The sequence below is a fragment of the Centruroides sculpturatus genome, unplaced genomic scaffold (genome assembly GCF_000671375.1).
Source record: "Centruroides sculpturatus isolate CEXI.00-Female unplaced genomic scaffold, Cexi_2.0 scaffold17, whole genome shotgun sequence".
Classification (NCBI taxonomy): Eukaryota; Metazoa; Arthropoda; class Arachnida; order Scorpiones; family Buthidae; genus Centruroides; species Centruroides sculpturatus.
In genome coordinates this window covers 1,401,168-1,424,012 of record NW_019384462.1, presented here as the reverse complement: position 1 = coordinate 1,424,012, position 22,845 = coordinate 1,401,168, and the positions used below count along the sequence as shown (strand labels likewise).

The 22,845-nt window shown below is 31.7% G+C and overlaps 1 protein-coding gene across 1 annotated transcript; it reads right to left on the bottom strand.

The window, feature by feature from the left end:
* Positions 1-337: 337 nt before the first annotated feature.
* Positions 338-22,414, bottom strand: LOC111620909 (vacuolar protein sorting-associated protein 26B-like). The gene is made up of 8 exons (XM_023362932.1): positions 22,302-22,414; positions 14,258-14,401; positions 13,077-13,152; positions 4,392-4,548; positions 1,254-1,418; positions 1,011-1,186; positions 529-671; positions 338-445 (listed from the first exon to the last, which is right to left on the bottom strand). Exons 1-8 carry the CDS (start codon positions 22,302-22,304, stop codon positions 368-370), a joined length of 942 nt encoding a protein of 313 aa, XP_023218700.1. The 5' UTR covers positions 22,305-22,414; the 3' UTR covers positions 338-367.
* Between the last annotated feature and the right edge of the window lie 431 nt (positions 22,415-22,845).

Below are 22,845 nucleotides of genomic sequence, written 5' to 3'. Positions count from 1 at the left end.
CAAACGCGAGCACATGTTGTTGATTCGTGCAAGGAACGTCAAGGTAGATATCACGCTAAAAGTTAAAATTTCATTTTAATTATTTAACATCATTTAAGTGTTTTTAACACATTTTAACAATAAAAACTAGAATAACTCTCTTTTTTTTGTATATAAATATAGAATATATTTTATTTATGTACATATGTGCACTACCCCTTATTGTTTCTTTTTTAGGCACAATGCGTAATGTAGTCTTTCATTGTTATGGATTCGTAAGACGAAAATCACACGAAACCAACACCGTTATCGCTTTTGAATGTGGAAGGCTTGGCAACTTTTGGCAGGAAGATAAATCTTTTTTTTTGTTTATTTGTTACGATACCAATTAATTTTCCTGTTCCTGAGATTGAGCTGCCTGAATCGTCTTCCTCGTTTTTTCTCCCTTTCTCCATAAAACTATTTCCTAAATTGGCATTCAATATTATAGTAATACTAAAAAAAATACTTGCATAATACTATAACGGTTTATAAAAAAAGAAAACTTACTTGCTGTTTAAAATATCTTCTTTCTTCTTCATCTACCAAAACCAAATTAAGATAATATCGAACAGAGAACTTCTTATTTATGTCTTTCATCGTGGGTGTCAGATCATATCCGGCCAGGAACAATCTTATTGGTATTGATTCTCCTGAAATGAATGTAGAAGTTTTAAAAAATAGTAGTATTTGATCATTATATAATACTGGATGTTCCTCCCGAACCTCTCTAGTTTTAACAGCCTGACTCCTAACGTGCTGACCTGGCCATGCTCAAGCCAGGAGTCGTGCACAATATAATACAATATTACTTGATTTTGATCAAGTGATATTGTATTATAATGTACTGATTTAATGCAGTAACTAACTTTACCAGATGCACTTTCTATTATCATTGTTTACATTACTATATTTGCATTTCTTTGCTCAAAATTAATCCATAAAACTAGATAGGTTTGAGGTGAACACCTTTATAATAGTAAAATATATACCTCTAACTGGAGCTCCATCCATGATTTCGTATTTTGTAATTGTTTCGCTTTCGTTGAAAGTATTGGGCCCCGAACCAGTCGTCTCTCTCTTAATTATAGCAATTTCCATATGTTTGATTTTAATTCTGACGAGAAGAAAATATATTTTCCCAACAATAACATCTTTTAGATGATATCTATAAAATATTCGATTTTAAATAATTGTACTCGCTTCTCCGAAACTTTACATTTTAAAAGACTCACTTGGATTTGTTATATTCAAATTCAATATGCAAACAGTCTTCAATACCCACTTCCATTTTGATAGAGGAATTCATCTCCGGATATGAGGATAGGGTATGTACAATGAGATCCATCTCTCTAATAATATCAGATAGCCTTCGCAGGATGGTCACTCGGAGAAAGTATCTGAAGATTATGTATTGTAATATAAATCTTTATTTAATTTTAAGATAAAATTTGAAGATTTCGCACCTGAAAAGTTATAATAGAATTTAATTGCTAACAGATGAAACATAACATCATCATCATCGACGCACGAAAACCTCGTAAAGACCACTACGAGTTTATTTTTTAATCCGGTACTTCTCGAATTTTGAATTCACGGATCAGTTTTTCATTCCAATCCCTCGCAGATGAGTATTTTAATGAAATTAAATAAAAATAATTATAAAATGGAGAGAACATTTCAAGTAAAAGATAAAGGGAAATACAAGAAATGTCACATTTTTTAATATATCAAGATATATCATCTGATAGGTTTGGGTTTTTTTTTTTTCAGTTATGGCAACACAACACTTGGGCGATCTGCCTAAGGGATGCCTTCCGGGAGTCTTTTTAAGGGAAACTGGCCCCTATTTAGGCGTTACAGACGTGGAGAAAACGCAGAAATGCTACATGGCCAGCCCGTCCGAGCGAGGCGTGAACCCATGACCGAACTCCCGGTGTTCAGGGTACGAAGACTGTTCGGCCACTGGTGGGCTCCCCATCTGATAGGTAAATATGGACTTGAGTAATGGGTGAAAACTGGAATGGTCCAATAATTAAATGAATTTAACATTTTGGTGAGAAGGTTAGATAGGATTAGTATGGGAGAAAATCCATTTTAACTGGGAGAAAATCCATTTTAACATGACAAATAGTTAGGTAGATGCAAATTTAGCTGGATTGATAACAAATAATACCAGTTCAGAGAGGCAAAGTCATAACAATACAATGAGGAAGATACAAATTCTATAATACTCTCTTCACTTACAAAATTAGAGTAAACAGAGTGCTGTAGCAGGGGAAATTAAGGTACGTTTTAAAGCATTTCAATCAATTCACAATTTCTAAGAGCAAGGTTACACTTAACTTCAAATCATAGCAAAAAAAAAAAAGGATCTAATGAAGTGCTGTCATTCTTATTTTATTACGAATTTTATGGATATCAAAGCAAAGTATCTTCATATATTTTGTGATTCAGCAAGGTGGACAGAGGTAAGAATTATTCTATGTTTTACTTTATTCATTGTATATTACTCAAAAATTTTTCTAATCAATGAAAGTAAGTCTTCTTGAAAGAGGTTATTCTTATTTAGAATGTGACAAGAACGTGGGACTTGCAAATTTAAAGATCTACACGGAAGTAACCAAAGACTGGGTTGAACTTTTGCAGCCTTCTAGATCCAGACCATCACAGTTTTAAGTTATTGAAGTAACACAAAAAGCAATGGAACACGTTTGTTGACAATAGACACATGAAAAAATGTCAATTTCCTATTCATAAAATCAAAGTAGAATCATAGAACATCCAAGGCTAATCCAATACAAAAATAGTTTTTACAGTATCTGGGTACAAAATCCTATAATAGTATATCCAAAAACATGTAGCCAATAGAAACGACTTATAGGAAGACAAATTTCAACTTCCCATACTTTCGTATAAAGAGAAACTTTTTCCCTTAAAGTGACTAATTACTGAAATTACCATTATTTTATTCCTTTTTCAGACCTTTTGCCAGTTCCTGCAGCCAAATACTTTGATGATCCTGTTGTCAGGATGCTCAAATTTACTACATTGAACTGCCTCTTCGGTGATTTTAAAAATTATGTTTTGTGAAGCATTAATGTGACATTCCTTGCTCTTTTACTAAATACAGTCGACCCCCCTATAACATTGTTGATAATTCCGTTTTATATGAATTCCATGTTGTACGAGTCACTTAGATTTTACAAATACGTGAGCTGTTCACAGCTCAGCACACATATTTGTAAAATTTAAGTGACTCGTACAACATGGAATTCATATAAAACGGAATTATCAACAGTGTGATAGGGGGTCGACTGTACTATATATTAAGCTTTTAATAGGACTCCTATCTTGCGGTATAGACAAGATCTTATTTTATGATGATTCTCCCTACCTCAGGATCTTTCTTTGCATATCAGATGATTCTCTCTTAAGAAATTCGTATTTGTATACATTCCAAGTTAGCTAATTCTATGTTTTAATTATGAAAAGACCTTTACAAAATGTCTAAGAAAACTAATGTTAAATTAGTGTTTTTTTGAATACTTTATTATAACCAAAGATGGAAAAAATTTTGTATGTCGTGTGTAGTTGAAGATGAAGATAATGAAAAATACTGCAGAAAAAGTAGTTTTGTAGTCTCAATAGAAATGCTTGATGATTCACTTTAAAAAAATGCTTAAAACGTATCCTGATGATTCACTTGGTAGTGATAAAATGCCATTCTGGATTAATATAATCAAAGTAACGTATTATTTGGAGACAGAAGTCAGAATCAGACTCTAAATTCTATCCACAGTCCCAATTACAACACACATATCAACTTCAAAAAGTGGCAATAGCAATACAGTGTACAGGAAAATAGATACACAAGTCGAATATAGCAATTGCAATTCTCTTGGCTATTAAGATACAGTGCGATTCTTTACGTGTGCGACAGTTTCTCCAAAGTAAATTCGTTATATCCAATTTTTGATTCTCACCATCACTTTTAATACGACTTTTTATGCAGAAACTTTAGATAAAAATATTTGGATACCTAGTGGTATCTTTATTATAAAAGGAATTGCAATGTGACGTTTTAAAAAAGGACAAGGTCGGAGTCGCACATCGCAAATTTGCCAGAGTTGGACTTTTTGTTTACCGACAACCCCATAATGGTTGTAACTTATGTATCTAATGTTTCAGCTTAGAAAAATAAAGAAGCAAATGGAATCAATCTAACAACGAAGTTACATATATTTAGAACTAAAAATAATTTTAACATTTCATAAGTTAATTATTTAAGATACAGTAGAACATTTTAATACGACGGTAAAAAGCATTAAGTATATAATTTTATACAAAAATAATACGCTTTAGTTACCTACTTTAGTTTTACGTTGGCTCCGGTATACGATTCAAATGGTTTCTCTACATTCACGAATTCAAATGTGTAGCTTGTATTCTGACTCAATTCTCCAGGTCTACAGAGATCTTTAACCAAAGATGTGAATTCATGATGATTTCCTCGATCATAATACAGTTCTAGCAATGAAAATAAGTATTTATTATACTTAATATATTAACATTGTTTTTAAGTATCATATGACTGTTTAAAAACAATTTATATAAAACCGAATTAAAAATAACGAATAAATGTGATTTTTACATTTACCTACCATATTTTTGTGTGTGTAATCCAGATTAATTGTGTTTAAAAGTAAGTATACACAATATATGAAAAACTGGATACTTATTACATTAAAAAATTGTGAATTAATTTGTCCAGTAAACTAATTTTATTACATACGAACATTTTTGGTCATTTTTAAAAACCTTCCAGGCAATCTAGAACTCTGCTAATATAGAATACAAAATAGAATGTTTACATATTTAAAAATTAACAAATACAGTGCGTAGGAAATAGCTCACGATATGCAATGCTATGACAGTGGCATAGCGTGGGTGTCAGCCGCCCAGGGTGGAGGAAAATTTCGCCCCCTTATTTAGGTATTTCAATTTAAAAGACTAAAATTCAGTTTTGTCACAGAACAAGCAATGAAAAATTCCGTGATAGTGCAGCAACTTGTTTAAAATAGCTCTATTGAATAGTGGTGGTGTATATGAATGCAAATGAATTGTACAAGAAAAAAAAAAAAGGTCAACAGGTTGCGCTGGATATCCTCGGATGAAATTACCCGGACGGTGAGCCGATTCCCAAACGATAGCACTATCATAGGCGCGATGCAAATATAGATTAGAATGGTTCAAATTTTTACAAGCTATTATTATTATTTATTGTGAAATTTTGCCACCCCCTAAAAGGTCATTTTCCTGCCCCCTAAAAAGTGCCGCCCCCACCACGCTACGCCACTGTGCTATGATCATTCCAAGAGCTTTAGCAGATGTGAGGATCCAAATTCGGACTTTTCGTGTGTTTATATCATTTCACATTGTAGCTATACTTTCATTCGATAACTGTCAACTTTTACACTCCTCGCCTAATTGTGGAAATAAGAACTGTCATCCAGAAGTGTCTTCTTTTGTGATTTCATACAAGGTAATTATCGCCATGCAAACTTCTGTAAATTCTCTCTCTCAAATCGGGGAAAAATGTAATATCTAATACTTATCAAATCGAGAAATGTATCTAACAGCAACCCTATCATTAACCATTAAACAGTTGTTACGTTAAAATGTCTATGAGTAGGTCACTTCCGGTGCGCTGTCTCTCCTTCTATCTCGACTCTGATCGCTCACATACGCGACCACTCACGCCCGAACGAAACAGTTTCTGTGTCTAGTCGTGAAGACACAGTGGTGTCAGTCCTGACGAAACTTGTCATTGCGATCTTCGCCAACACGATGTCGACCTTTCGGTCACATGGTGCTGAAGTATAGGGAGGCCCTTCGGCATTGTCACACAATTTTATCAAAAGATGTGCCACGTTTAAATTGTCTAATGACACTGTTTCTAATGCCATTTATTTGGAACAATGTGAAACGAGAGAGACTTGAAATTATAAATAACCTTTTAACAGTCCTGCATCTTCCATTGTTAATGCAAATAATTGCAGTTTTATTTTTGCATGGGACAAAAATTAAGAAATCGGTACTGCGCCAATAATTTATTTGCATAATTTCCAATGGTACAGTACAGCATCAATTATCCGAATCAATCGGGTACTGGGGTTGTTCAGAAAATTGATTTTTCTGATAACCGATTATGTACGAGAAAATATATTAATCTATCCCGTGTTGAAATTCGTTCAGATCCCGGCACATTCTTAAGTACCCTCTCGTGGTTGCGCCAGTGCTGCCAGCTAAAAGACGCGCACCAACAAAAATAATATTGGAGCTGCCCAAGACGTAGCCAAAGATTGCAGTGCCACAGCACTAGCGAAAATTTAAATTTGCCGACTGGAAAGCTTTCGGTTAACTGACATTTCGGTTGATCGACATTCGGATAATCGATACTCTACCGTATTTTGTTTTGTAATTTTTTAAAATTGTATTTATTTTAAAATAAAGATAAATGTATATAAACATATATATTGTATACCACTAACGATATTCTAAGTTTTAAACAGTGCTTTTTTGTCTATTAAAAATGAAAAATTTGTGGTATGCCAATAATTTTTTGTTGACTGTACTGTATATTCTTGAAATTTTATGATAGACCATTCACATTTACCGTATTTACATGCATATAGGCCACATGTGTGTATAAGCTGCACCGTTTGTAAAACGATATATTTGGAAAAAAAAAAGCTTAGAATTCCACAGGAACAAGAGTAGAGACATGGATATACAGAAATATGGTAACATTGCAAATTTCAGGGATGAAGTGATGGTTAATGCTTAATTAAGGTGACCAGATGTCCTGCTTTTGGCGGGACAGTCCCAATTTTTAACAATTTGTCCTGTGTCCCACAGTGTTTAAAAAAGTCCCGAGTTTTGGAAAGATTAAGTTTTTGTCAATTATGTGTCATAAACTTATGTCTTATGTTTAAGATTCGTAAAGATCATTTTGTATCACACATACCAGTACCAAGATGTGCGTGAGCACTGGAAATGAAGAATGCTGCACCGACAAAACCCGTTGTGTTTGTTGCAAAGACCAACAGAAAATGGTTCGGGACGCACAGCTGCAGCAACGGAGCAGCGCGTGTTCACAGGATGTCCAAATGAGCGAACATTTTGTTCGTTGCATGTTACATGGCGCAGAGCTCTCATCTGTAGCCACCTTAGAAAGCTAGCAACTAGCGAGAGTAAGCACATCAGTTTGCATCGTTCTATTGCTAGCAGTGGGGCTGGGGTTTATTTTGGATACGACAATATTATATAATAAAAAAAGTACAATAATAAAGTGACATTCAAGGCATATTCAGGGGAAAAGTAATACAATTGTTAAAATATAGTTTGTCATAGGTATTTTATCGCAATTTTAAAGATTTATATTAGTCAATCAGTATATACATTTATTATATTTGTAAATTTTACATATGTTGAAATTTAAAAATATATAATACAATACAATTTTTGTGTTCTTTGATAATAAAATTTGATTGTTCTAGAAAAATTTTTTCAACAAGACAACCACTCCCCCCATCAATTTTGTCCCGCTTCACCAACGTTAAAATCTGGTCACCTTATGCTTATTGTTAAGTGTTTGTTCAGTGTGTGTTAAACATGGGTTGAGAGAGAGTGAGTTACATAGCAAAGCTCAAATTACAAAGTGGTGCATTATACAGAAGAAAATGGAAATTGAGCAGCAGGAAAGAAGTTTGATGTAGACGAAAAAAATGTGTGGCAATAGATTCAAACAAAGGATGCTCTTGAGAAAACACCGCAAAATCGGCAATCGTTTCACAGAAAGACAGAGAAATATCCCAACTTGGAAGCAGATCTGTTTAGATATACAGTAGAACCTCGAATATCCGGACCTCTATTATCCGGATTGTTCAAAATAAACAAAAATTTTACGAATATGCTGATTTGCACTTGGCGAATTATGACACTTTATGTATGTGATGGAATGCATAACTTTTTTTGTTTCAACAACGTCTCACCCAGCACAGTGGTCGTAAACTCTTAAATATATTTTACGTAGTAATAAAAATATAACNCTTGAAAGCAGATCTGTTTAGATATATCTGTGAAATTTGGTCAAATGGCTTTTCTGTATCTATTAAAACGATTCAGTTCAAAGCCCAAAGGATTGCTCAAAATATGAAATTTTCAAAAGTGAATTTAAGGGAAATTACGGCTGGGCAAGATGTTTTATGGCATGACATGAGCTTGTGATTTGGAAGTCACTGCAGAGTTGGCGCAGTGACTTCTTGACACCTACAAAGAGAAACTGCTTGCATTTCAGAAACATGTCTTTAGCTTAAGAAAGAAACAAGGCTACCACTTAAGGGCAATAATAGGCAAGGCTGACAAAACTCCTGTCTTCTTTGATATGCCAACTGACAATCAGTCAATCAGGCAGGTAAAAAACAATTCTGGTGCAAACAGTGGGAGCAGAAAAGCAATGTTGTACTGTAAAATGCTGTGCATCACAGCTGATGGAACCAAGCTACCACCTTACGTCATTTTTAAGAGTAAAACCCTGCTGAAAGAAACACTAATGCCTGGAATAGTTGTACACATTCAAGGTCAAGGCTGGATTACAGAACATATCTACATGGATAGGCTGAAGTCAGTTTGGTTTTGACACCCAGGTGCACTGTTGACGAAAAAGATGATAAAGATAAAGAAAAGTAGCATGGTTGTGATACCAGGAGGGATGACTGGAATGTTGATATATCCATTAACTGTCCTTTTAAAGTATGACATTTCTATCATGATTGGAGGTGCACTGCAACAGAGATAACACCGACCTGAAGGTTAAGAAAACTGTTCCTTCTCAGATGTGTGAACGGATTGTGGCTTCATGGAAACTAATACTAGAAGAAATGGTGTCCAAAAATTTCAAAGTCATGTCCATTTCCAATGCGATGGACAGTTCAGAGAACAACTCAAGTGTCACTGGTAGTGACAGTGAAGTTTCAAGTGAAGACATTGATTATATTTATAGTTCTGTAGCATTATTGCTTAGTTAGAGCCTCAAACAGCTCCTTTTTCTTCTTCTTACTTCTCATGCCTGGTGGCCTAAAACCTCCAAATAATCTTACTACAAGTCCTAAGGTTTGTAAAGACAATTAATGATAATAAATTGCTTTAAAATTATTCATTATCTCAAGTATAAGCCACATCCTAATGTTAGACAAAAAATTTAGGATAAAAAAGTGCAACCTATACATGTGTAAATATGGTAATGTTATAACTTATAACCATCCAATATATAATTACAGTCGACCCTCTATAACGCGGGTTCATATAATGCGGATTCGTATATCGCGGTGAAAAAATTGCGACCATATTCGTATAAATATGCTAACAGAGACTCATAAAATGCGGTAAAACGTCATCACCGACTCATGTCGCAACAGGATTGGTCGAATCTGGACCAATAGTGGACAAGCAGCCAAACTACTTACACACTATGGAGAGTTTAGGCGGGTAAGTTGAGTTTACTATCGTCTGTACAGTATGTAAATTAGGTACCGTAAGTCTAATACAGTACTGTAATTTTATACATTTCTTGTGAAAAAAACATTTCTTATTCAACGGCCATAAAAATTATTTCTATTAATGATGTCTCCAAAGTTCAACAAATTTTTCGCAGAAAAATAACTTATCAGAAAATGCGCCCGCCGTTTGGTGCACTGCTCCGCGACGAAAACAAGCTTAATTAAGCAATGGTGTCGTTGAACGGTGCACACTCGGCAAGTAATCCTACAATTTTTTGTTTATAGCATAGTTTATACGGATTATTCCCAAAAAATTATACGTGTTTTGGAAATGTTGAGTCAAATTAGTCTAGAATCGATTAATTTTATGGAGGAAAACCTTTCAAACAGCTGTAGTCCATAAACTGCACACATGCCGGGCTGTGATTGGCTCATATATTTAAGGATTCCTACAACGTGAAATTCTTATAAAGTGGAACGTATCTACCATATTACAGGGGGGGTCGACTGTATATCCTGTATATCTTTCCACATGCAATGTAAATTACATGCCATTATCTAGCCATAACGAAAATTTATCACTTTATGGCATCTTCATTATAGTTCTCTGAGCAATATTAAATGCTTTGGCTAGTTTCTTTTATATAATTTTACATATAAACTTAAATACAAGTTCAAAAATTTTGTTTTCTTATTATATAATATGATATATAATTCAAATAAAGAACCCAATGTCTGCAAATTTTTCTCGACTATCTATTTAGATGAATTTTCTATCAGTACAACTTTAAAGATATTTAAGTTGAAATCATTTCTACAGACTATAACATTTTCAATGAATAAAAGATATTCCTTAATTATATTAAAAATTTTATTGAAATGAATGAATATTTGATAAGGAGTGTTATAAAGCATTCATTAATTCATTGAAATAATATCTAAATAACTGGATAATCTAAACATCCTTCAGCATGTTAAAAACAAGCATTTTATTGTCTTCTAAAAAAAGTAAATTTAGGATTATACAACTTTTTAATAATTGACAATAAAATTACTTTTATGTATTGCAGTTTCATACTTAACAATTTCCATGATTTATTTCATGTTTCGACATAATCACAATAAAGCATCATTAAAAATGCATTAGCTAACCACATACATCTGCTTGTCAGATAAATGTAGGCCAACAAACTAATATATTTTTGAAAAATATTAAATGCATTGAAATAGCTTTATATTTTTAGAATATAATAATGAAATGATTCAAATTATGCTTAAATAATTGTTAAAATTAACATATTTTGTAATTAAACTTTGTGAAAATTGTTGAATTCTATAGCTTAAAAAAAATGTGATAACTTGAAGCATTTATAATAGACAGTCCTAAAGACTGAAAGACTAAATAATAATAAAATTTTCTATCTTCTTACGTCCTTTCAGCTACAAGAACACGATAAACACTAACAGGACTTTTAACCAATTTACAAAATCATAAAAAGGGAAGAACCTGAATTAAGGGTGCGACTATGCAGACGCGAATTTAGAGCGATTTAGTTTTTGCAAAGGAAAACCATGCACAAATGAGAAGCGAGAAATAATGCTGGCGAGAGCGAATTTCTGATTCTCGCACATATCTGACAGGTTTTGATATTTATCGCGTCTCGCCTCTTCTCGCCACATATTCTCGCTCGTGTCTGCATAGTCGCACCCTAACACTGGCAGAGCAAAAGAAAGTTGACTCTGCCAGTATTAATTGTATTCCTGTGGTTAGAAAGGATGTAAGAAGACAGCAAATTTGATTTTCATTTGTCTTATATCTGTTATCATTTCAAAATATATTTCATTCTTTTGTTTTTAAATTTTTACAAATTTCAAACTTTGTTACACAATACTCTGACATGATAATATTATATCAAGCTTCAATTGAGCTTGAATTATCGTCTACTACGTGAAAATTAAGCAAGGCATAAATGTATTACATGTTAAATTTTATATTTAATTTATTCAATTATTAATATTTATGATTACAATTTTTAGTTTACTTAAAAAAGTTTCCTTTCACATAATTAATAAAATTATTTAGTAGCGCAACATATTCATTAATATTTTTGAATTAAATTTGTTTAATAGTTTTCTGGTTAAGGATAATCTATATTTAGAACATCTTTTGTCTTATAAATTCAATTTTTGATTCTATTTAATATTAATGATCATTTTAAAATCATAAGAACGATTTCTTTTCAACTTTGTTGCAAATTTATATTTTATCTTAGTTTGAAAATTATTATTTTATCACTAATTAAATGAAAGTGGACGAGCTTTTCCATCCCCTTGTCATAGAATGTTGCCATCAATGACTTGAGTTGGGCACTAACATTGTTTTGAAGATCGTCATTAGTCTTGAACCTCTGCCCTCCTAGCCACTTTTTCTGTTCAGGAAAGAGGTGGAAGTTGCTCGGTACTAAATCGGGACTATACGCTGGATGTTTAAAGATGGTGAAGACTTGCACCTCTTTCCTGAACTGAAAACGTGGCTAGGAGGGCAGAGGTTCGAGACTAATGACGATCTTCAAAACAATGTTGTTAAGGCCATCTCAATTCATTGGCGGTAACATTCTGTGATAAGGGGATTAAAAAGCTTGTCCACAGATATGACAAATTCCTCTATCTTCACGGTGATTATGTCGAAAAGTAACCATGTTTGTACCTAACCTTTGGTAATAAATTCATTTTGTTATTTACACTTGTTCTTTTTTTGGACCATCGGAGCTTGAAAAAAAAAACAGCCTACATAGTTTCAATCTTTTAAGCAAAGTTAATCAATATTCAATGAAAAGTAGACTACACATCACAAATGTTTTCAGGATTGAAACCATAGTTTAAAAAGTTTATTAAAACAGTCATATTGAGAAAAGAATATATATCTGTATTCACTATCCACGAACAAAAAGTCAGTGTAAGAAGTTAATTAATAAGTATTAATTTTGTTTTATGTACACAAATATTTACTGACTAACTTCTGTTTCTGACTCTTGATCGTGGACTGTGAATATAAATATCAGTCATCATGACAGTCTATTAACTTAGAAAAATATTTATTTTTCTAAGTTTATTATCAATGTAAAGTCCATTAATACAAATTCCTAATCATAAAAGATACTACGAACATAAAATTTTAAATATTCTCAGTTAATCACACATAATTGCGTTTACAACTAACTTTGTATAAAAAGATTTTAAAAAGTATAAATAATAAAATATCTTTTTAAATTCTCTATTTTACTGTAAATGCAACTGATAAATTTTTAAACATTTTCAATTAATAGTTAACCATGAAAATAAACAAGAGATTAAATTAGTTTCGCAGTAATTACCCGAAGAAATATTATCGTAGTAATTATTTTTGCTTCCAAATAAAATTACTATCCAATTTAATTTGTTTTACTTTGTGTTTTTTTTTTATAAAATAAATATTAAAATAATTTTTGAACTTACCTATTTGACCAATAAATTCTATTTTAATGCCCTGATGCTCTAATTTCAGGCCAGGTTTTTTTAATGTTATATTTACCTGAAAAATTCAAATATTCATTTTAATTATATATTAATAAAATATCTTTTCTATTAAAATTTACATACTAATTTCAATTATAAATGATATTAGAGGAAGATAAAGTTTGAAATTCTGAAAAAAACTTTAATATACTTTTATTATTTTAATCTATTATATATTTCTTTGGCTAAAAAACTAAATCAATATTCATGGTGTTATTAATGCCAAACAATCTGCAGAATTATTGAGCTACAATTTTTGGGATACATTAATAATTAGTTATTCATTAATTTGAATAGAGATAGGTTGATTTGCTGCTATCTTGTATTAATTTTAATAATTATAATAAACAGATCTGGAAGTGAAGATAGGACGGTGGTCTGGGTAGTGTAATACCCCCTTCGCCCCGAGCATTTCGATCTAGATTGTGACTAAGGTCGGCGACTGTGCCGTAGTGCAACCTCTCTCGAGTGAAATGAGGTTCAATCGCGATTGACTCAAGACAGTTCTTGAAACTAGATCCAGTCATAAGAGAGATCCCACAATCCCACGCATGTGAGAAAATACAAGATGGCTGTGAAACACGTGTCGGGCTATCGACAGAGAAATAAAAAAGACATCGGGAGAGACGATGACATCTGTCTATTATTAGATATATGACAAGAAAAACTATTTATTTCTAACCAAAACTTCCATTTTGTTTGTTGGTGTTCGTGACTAACCGTGTAGTTATGTCAGTTTTATCATCGAGTGTAATAGTCGGGTTTTTCTTGAGCGGACTGCCTGTGCGAACAGCACAATGTTCGACCGGCGACAGTTATAATGTAGATTGTAGGTAAATCGAGATCGAAGTGAGTCGTGGATTGTGTGTAAACTTCTGCACAGCATGCAGAAGTTGTGGTTTGAGTCCTGCTCCAGCCCAATTCTTTTCTTCCAGAATTTTCTAAATTATAAATTAATTTGTTATAATTATTAATACAAGATAGCAGCATATCTGCCTGCCTCTAATCAAATTAATTAATTAAATTTGGGTTAGGAGGAGTTGTTATTATATATTCGTGCTGTTAATTTTCTTAATATGTAGTTTTAATCATAAATTAAACTATTTAATAAATACACTTACTTTTCCAGTTACAGATTCGCCATCGTAATATAAATAATTTTTCTCTTTCTTTCCATCTTCCGTCTTTATTTCTGCCATTTTCCGAGAATCTGTGCCATCCAGCACAATGTCTATATCAGCAGTTTGGCCAAATCCAAAAAAACTCTATTAAAAAAAATATTAAAAATTATTTATATCATTCAAAAGTACAGGTAACCTCCGTATAACATGGGAGTTATGTTCCAAAAAATTGCCGTGTTATACAAAATAAAGAACTAGTGCAAAAAGAGGGGGTTAGGTTCCAAAAATTAAAAAACACGCTGTTAAATCCTTATTTAAATTGGATTTATTATTCATTTTTTTCACAGGTAAAACACTTATTTATTATTTAAATAAATATTTTACCAGACCATTTTTTTATTCATCCTATATGATGATCTCAGCATGAGCATCATCAACTGGTAACAGTTTTTGGAGTGTGTTCATTAATAGCGGTCGCTCTGCAATGGGAGTGCGCTGCTGTTTGTAGGCATTTAGCAACGACGGTGAAAAAAGATGGCGGCGCCCGCACTATCGATAGTATCGTGATAGAGGAATCTATAATTCAAAAATGAGCTTTTAGAGGCAAAAGAAGAGTACCAATTGTAAAATTTAACCATTAAATGGATCATTTGTTGAAAGAGCATTCAAAGTAGCCACGAAAACAATTAGAATGCTCGCGCAGAGTTACGTGGAGATATAAAAGATCGCACCCTTTATTACATTTCATGTTGTACGAGGGTTTTACCCAATTTCCAAACCGTATTAAAGTGAACCCGTGCTATAAAAGCACTGTGTTATACTTGGATGTTCCCAATTCTCGAACCGTGTTAGAGTGAATCCGTGCTATAGAAGTGCCGTGTTATACGGGGTTATCTGTAGTTTAAGAAAACTAATTTTATACAGAAAATACTTTTTTAAATTTAAATTTTTATACAGAAAATACTTTTTTAAATTTATTTAAAAGTTTTTTTAATAAATAAATTCATCTTACTTTAATGTTATTAAATTTGTTCTGATAGAGAACATCTCAAAACAAGTTATCATATCATTTAATCTTTTAATCTTCTCCGCATTAAATTGTAATCTCTTAAAGCCAATCAAATCAATAATTTAAGAAACCACGTCATAACATACTTGACTATAAATCTGAGATTTATGTAAGAAATACTTGCAGATAAATTTATATAGATTAATTCTAATTTTGCCGAAGGATTTTTTTAATTGTTATTTTTTAATATATCGTGTAGAATTTTACAAAAAAAAAAAAAAAAAAATATATGTTCTGTTCGCTATCAAATTGCTAAAACAAGAATATATAAGAATAAAATTGGAGAGAAATCATATTTGATTATGATAATTTGAATTTAATTGAAAATCCCATTCAATAAACACTTTTCATTTTAAAAATTTCATTATATTTTCCATTTCTCATATCTGAAAAAGTAAACAATCATATTTTACTTTTATCTATTACGGTGTGCGTTATCTTGAAAAAATAAAATGGAATTTTCTATAAATTAAAATTCATGCGAAGAATGTATATTAAATGAAAAAATATTAACAGTATTGATACGAAAATTCATTAATAAAATTTATCATTGTTTGAAACGGTTATGTTATTGAACTAAATACTATCCCTTTCTGATAAACACCGTTTTAATTATCTGACCCACTTTTAACCAGCAATCTTTAAGATAATAATTATCTAATAAAAACACATCTAAATATAATTCATACTTTGTAAAATTTTAAACATCATTAGTGAAAAGTTTCATTTTCTTTTTTTTTCATATTGTATGGATTTAAACATAAATATTTATATGTATTTTTATAAGTAGAAAGAGACTAACGTCACAAGGAAAAGGTAATGCGAATGTTCGACAAGAGATACTGGTTTTATTTGAACAACAAATGCCCTCAAATAGTAACCACAAAAAATTTACGTAGTTTAAAATAGTAGGCCCAAATTTTGCAAACGTTAGCTCAAGTTTGATATGGAAGAGCGTAACTACTACACGGTGAAGATGCCATGTATCCAATTGTAAACAAGGATGAAGCTCCTTTAATAAATTGATGTTTTGACAAGTAAACTTTAGACTAGGGGTCCCCAAAGTGGTCGATAACAGTTCTTCAGGGGTCGATTAATACACGAGGGTCGAAAGGGGGTCGATTAATACCAAAGAGGATCAATTAAATTGTCTAGGAAAAAAATAGAATATTCCAATAAAAATTCGAAATACGGATATGATCAACAACATTACTGACTACCCTAGTTATAACTTGAGTTTTGCCTTAGCCTACGCCGCTTTAAGCATGTGTTACTCTGTTTTCACGCATCTGGCAACTGTACTAGTGTTGCAAACATGTTATGAACGCTGGTAGTTCATTATACACAGACATACGTTGCACTGTTACACTCTAGTAGGGTTGTCACTCTAAGTATTTTATATCTAAATGTAGATATTTTGTCCTTTACAGAGAAAATATCGTAATATATCGAAAATCATTAAGCGTTTGTTAAGTACATAAGCGTTTGCGAGGAAAAAAACGTTACAATTGTTCAAGCTCGAACAATCATAATGGCCTTTCAAGTAAAAATGGAGCTATTTAAATCTTCACTGGCACGATCCGATTTTAAATATTTTTCAAACTTGCGAGTACTAAAAGAAAATGAAAAGATTTCCGACCGTGATTTGGAGATATATATTAAACATCGTGATAAATTAAGAGAAGATTTTAAAGCACGTTTCGAAGACTTGGAGAATATGCATGTTCCCGAATGGTTTGCTAATCCATTTGATGTAAAAATAGATAATGAAGGTAGTGAACCTGGCTTAGAAGATGAACTGAGTGAAATATGTGTAGATCTCGAAACTAAAGTGTTGTTTAAAAATAAAAACCTCAGTGAATTTTAGAGCAATAACAATATTGCCATCTTAAGCTCAGAGCAGAAGCTGAACCTTTCTTACTTGCATTCCCAACTTCATACATGGCTGAAGCTGATTTTAGCTATGCGAATGCAATTTTGACAAAACAAAGGAACAGATTGAACTTGGAAAACCGTGGTGATTTGCTTTGGTTGAAAATTGGTAAGTTTTCAACCGAATATCAATAATCTTGCTGCTTCTCTTCAGACACATCCATCCCACTAATATGCATTCAGTAGTAGTCTCAAAATGACAGCAAGAGGTTTTTTTCAACCAATATAACTTATGTTATGTTTTCAAAGATAATTGTATGTTTTAAATATTATGACACGTATGGTTTAAGAACTATAAGCAAATTTCTATCTATCCATAATTTTGCTATTATTTTTTAAGATTATAAATCAGTGGAAAATATCACTTTTTTCTGTTAATGTTATTGGGTGGATTTTATAAGATGTGAGAACTATAAATTCTTTTGTTGGGTTGTTATGCAGGTCTCCTTATCGCTTAACATCAGAAATACAAAAATAATTTAATGTTTTTGTTAAATATTTAATCTGGGGGTCGATAAAAAGGCAAATATTCTATAAAGGGGTCGACTGGATAAAAAGTTTGGGGACCCCTACTTTAGACTGTCATTTTGTAAACACAGAAAAGCAGAACAGAGTACAGACAGTATTCAAAGAACAAAAAGTTCTTATTCTTTCAGTACTATCTGTTATATAATTCCTTATTTTCTAAAACAATCTACAATCATCTTTCATCTGACCAAAACGGCTTCACTGTTGTCAGTGTTTCTTAATTTCCTATGAGCCATAATTTTTTAAATGATTTCAACAGAACATTGTAATACCACCACGTCTCATCCTAAAGTGATAAAATTGATCACTTTTGATCACTCATCTTTATATCTTTTCATTGCTTCATTTTACTCTTTTATCACTATTTATCTGATAGTCAGCATGGGATACAGAATATACAAGCTTTCCTTGCTTGCAAATGCTCATGCTGGTTTTAATATTGCCTCTGTATATAATTCTGTAGTTATTCTCCAGTCATTTTTGAACTGCAGTGATCTTTTCTTTAATAAATACTTCCACTGGACTTTAGCATTGTGAATCATCATCTAAGTTAAACTCTCCTCTTTCAAATTGTTTATACCTTCAAAAGATAATTGCTTGACTTGTACAAATATCACAAAACATATTTTTAATTTTTAATACACACTCTTCTACAGTTAAATCACATTTGAAACTATACAATGAATTAATTTCAACATTTTGTTACCTGTTTAAATGAATTACTAGAAAACAATTATAATTAAGATTAAGAATTGTTGTCTATCAAACAATAGATAAGAGTGCTATTGCCAACTTTAATCTAACAAATTTTATACCAGATCATCACAAAACTTTCCTAGTAATCTTTCTATAAACTTAAATAAAACTGCTTTCTTGGAAGGTTTAAAAACATTAAAAACATCTGAATATAGAAATATAATCATCAAATAATGTAATTCTTCTTAAAGGATTTAAAGCTTATAATGTCGCTTTTTTAACGAACTTATCATACAGGAAAAATGTTGGAGACAAATAGGAATGAACTTGGACTTTATTGACATTAGCCAGCTGATGTCAATAAAGTGAGATAAGCATTGTTTAAAATCACTAAAACATCATATCTTCTAGTTTAATATATCAACATTAAACTTTTTAAACTAGAACATCTGATGCTTTAGTGATTTTAAGCAAACAATGCTTATATTTAGATGTTTCCAAAGTTTCTCTGTTTGACGTTTTTAAAGATTTTAAACTTCAAGAAAACATTTTTACTTTAGTTTGATATGCTCTTCTTGACTCATAATCTTAACATTTTAAAACAGAAAAATGATTTAAATCCACGAAGCAATTAAATATAGTAATTAAAATAACTCATTATAATATCAAACATTATTTGCAATTGTATTGAATTTCAGGTAAATAATAGTTTTACATTTATTTTTTATATTAGAACCATTTGTTAGCCAAAACGTGCCAATAAGTTGTACCAGAAGATAGCATAAAAGTACTTTTAAGTTTGTAGTACTAGCTCCGTAAGAGAAATTTCATATGCTCAGGCAAGAAGTCTGGTGACTGATACAATAAAAACAAATGAAACAAACTGGGCCACTCTATCATCGACAACAAATGCCGCAGACCAATTGAAACCGACATAAAAAGTAAGCGTATCTTTCAATGAATGAACACTACTGTCAGGTAACTAACTGTCCGTCCTTACTACATTCTCTACAGGTATGGAAAATAGTGATAATATTTTGAAAAGAAAAGGTAAAAATGTGGTTATTGAAGGGGCATCATTTGGCAAGTAACATTAAATTCGTAACAACAAATAGGGGAGAGAGAGAGAGATTAAAAATTTTGAAAAGACTGTGCTACAATATTACATTTATAAAGAAAATAGTATAATTAATTAATAGCATTAAACATGGCTGTTTAATTACTGTTATATTTTTCCTAAAACAGAACTTTATTTTAGAATTAGTCACTATACATGCATACCGACAGTAAGGTTTCCTTTTAGAAAAATGACACTATTTATATTTCAAGGATAAATTTATAATGCAAATTATATTTTGCATTAAAAATTTTTCCTTGCAAAAAAAAATATATTTATATAAATTGCTCAATTAAAATGAAACATGATACATAATTCAACTATCAATGCAACCTCAGCAAAAACTGTTTCAAAATTACATTATATAATAATGAATAATTTCTACATTTATTACATAAAATATAAAATTAACATATATATATTATATATCACAATTACATTTATTAAGATATAAGATCATTACTCAACAAAATAATATATTAAAAACTCAATGCATGTGTTCGGTGTTGCTTGGCTTTTGAGGAAGTAAGAGATTGGTGAGGTTGGAATGAAAGAGGATGATAACAACAACAGTAACTAAAATGTACATACAGTTGACCCCCCTGTAACACTGTTGATTTTTCTGTTTTATATGAATTTCATGTTGTACGAGTCACTTAGATTTTACAAATACGTATGCCGGGCTGTGCACGGCTCACGTATTTGTAAAATCTAAGTGACTCGTACAACATGGAATTCATATAAAACAGAAAAATCAACAGTGTTATAGGGGGGTTGACTTGTATATTGAGTATTTACAATAACGAAACTGCAAAACAAAAAATTTCCTGAGCTTAAGGAATGGAATTTAGAGGTGGTTGGAGATGGGAATTCCCCAAAGTATTTTTATCTAGAGTGTCAAAGAATATCATGTCAAATTTGGTGTGGATACATTGAATGGTGTAGAATTCTTTACGTAACATACAGACATGCATATTTTGACTTTTATACGTATAAATTAAATTTCTAAAAAAAAAATAGATTTTTTAATCATAATCGACAGGCTTTAGGGCATAGCATCAATGCTAGTCTACATAGCAGAATATTCATAAAGGTATTATTTGTGTAAACTCATATACGTACTAACTATGTACCAATAGTGATTATTTCTATTTGTAGTTAAATTTTAAAAAATATAATGGCTATTCAGTGGCTACTTTTGAGTTAGTGACATTCACATCATAACGTTTTGCAGCAGAAACTTGGAGAACTGATTATATTCTTTGTTAATGCGTGGAACCGATCCTATTATCAAGTGTCACCAGAGAAGAACGATAACTTATTTGATTCTAGTGTTAAATTATTGAGGTAAAAATTAAATTACATATATATATTTTTTGGAAGAACACAAGGATTTTGGAATGTCAAGTTATCCAGAGTCAAGTTTCCAGGACTCTACCGTATACAGCAGCGACGAACAACCTTTTTCTACATAAGGGCCGCATCCGAACCGATGCGAGCCGCACACACCAAAAAAAAAAAAAAAAAAAAAAACCGGTAAATCACAATTATTTATCCATATATAATTATAAATTTGCATAGGTATACTTAATTTAGCTTCTGGACCCGACGTAAACGTAATATATCGGAAATATTTGGTTAAATATTAGTCACTGCTAGTTTTAAACCAGTTTCGACGCGAGACCGTTATCCGCTTTCTCGTTTTAATTTTTACTAAATTCGCAGCCGGAAAATCTATTCACGTACATAAGTCGTGGAAAATAACGTTCGAATTTTTGCCGCACTCTTCCTTAAGCCGGGAAATCGATACGTCTATTTGTATCTTGCGGGCCGCGGGTCGCCCATTCCCCGGTATACGGAATCTAAAATAAATAGCAAATACTTCCACAAATAACTGATTACGTATCTTTCAAACATTGCAATCAAAACGCGAGTACAGTTGTTCCTTGATAATCCGACAGGTATGGGACCAAAGGTGTGTCAGATTACCAAAAGTGTCCAGATTACCGAAAATAATTACATATTTCGCATTGTTTTGCTAGCAGTAACTTACAATATTCTCTACTCCAACTGTTCGAACAGAACTGCTCACATAAAACACACGAAATGTGTGTCATCGTGTAAAAATTGGATGGGGAGATTCACATCGCGACATGCTTCTATGCAAGCAGACACGTAACGGGGACGGGTACCTTGACGGGAGGTGCGTCGGACTACTGAGCATGTCAGATTAAAAAACGTCGGACTATAGAGGGACAACTGTACTACCTTACTCGTAACGACGTCTCGACACTTGCCACAGAAATACGTATAGAATCAGAAAATTCTATAACAGAACTCGTATAACATTATTTACAAATTCTATGCTAGAACTTAATAAATAATGTTAATTACACTTTATTTTCTTAGTTGAATGATACTTGTTTACAATTAAAACATAAATCATGAAGCACAAACTCATTTATTCTACGTAATAACTTGATTAAAATGTAATTCAGTTTATGCTTCTTATATTAAAAAAAAAAACATGTGTTAGCAAATGAACTCAGACCACGTTTCTTGGAGCTATTTCTATGGAGTACTTTCTATAATTTACATAAAATAAATAAATTATAAAAATTAAAGTAAATAAGAGATTTTGCCATACGTTCTCGAAGTTAAAACAGAATAATTTTTATAATTTCATATGCATTTTTTTTTACCATTTTTCGATGATCTCACGTTACAGCGACCCAATCTTGTTAAATAATCTATATCAGTTTGTAAACTCACATGCGTACACGCTAGGAAATATACAAGATTTATTTTTTTCTAAAGATATAATTATAAGTATACGTATAAAATACTTTTTATTTACGTAAAAGTAATAATATAATATAATTATATTATTTTATGTGTTTAAATTTTTTTTTTCGTTTGTTTCAATCATAGCGTAATGTGGTCGTACTTCAGACGTTCGCCACTAGGTGCGGTAGTATCGGGAAGTCCATTTTGTGTCGTTGTTTACTGTTTTAATATTTTTTTTTTTTTTTTTTTTGACAGTGTTTTTAAGAAATCGTGTATTTTAAACGTTGTTTGCATAATTTCGAAGGCAATTATTATCCGGTGAAACAAATTGAAAATGTATTTAAGCCAATTAAAGTTTTGGAATTGTTTTAAAAAATGGAGACGAGCGATACCGCGTGCAGATGGTAGCAGCCTACCGCTCTGAGGGATCCGGGTTAGAATACGAACGGGTCGAAATTA

What these genes read in the sequence shown, in the direction of transcription:
- LOC111620909 (XM_023362932.1), bottom strand. An exon ending in AGAATTTATTGGTCAAATAG is followed by an intron (nt 4,549 to 13,076) that starts GTAAGTTCAAAA and finishes TTTCATTGCTAG; the next exon opens with AACTGTATTATGATCGAGGA. An exon ending in GGATGGAGCTCCAGTTAGAG is followed by an intron (nt 672 to 1,010) that starts GTATATATTTTA and finishes CATTCATTTCAG; the next exon opens with GAGAATCAATACCAATAAGA.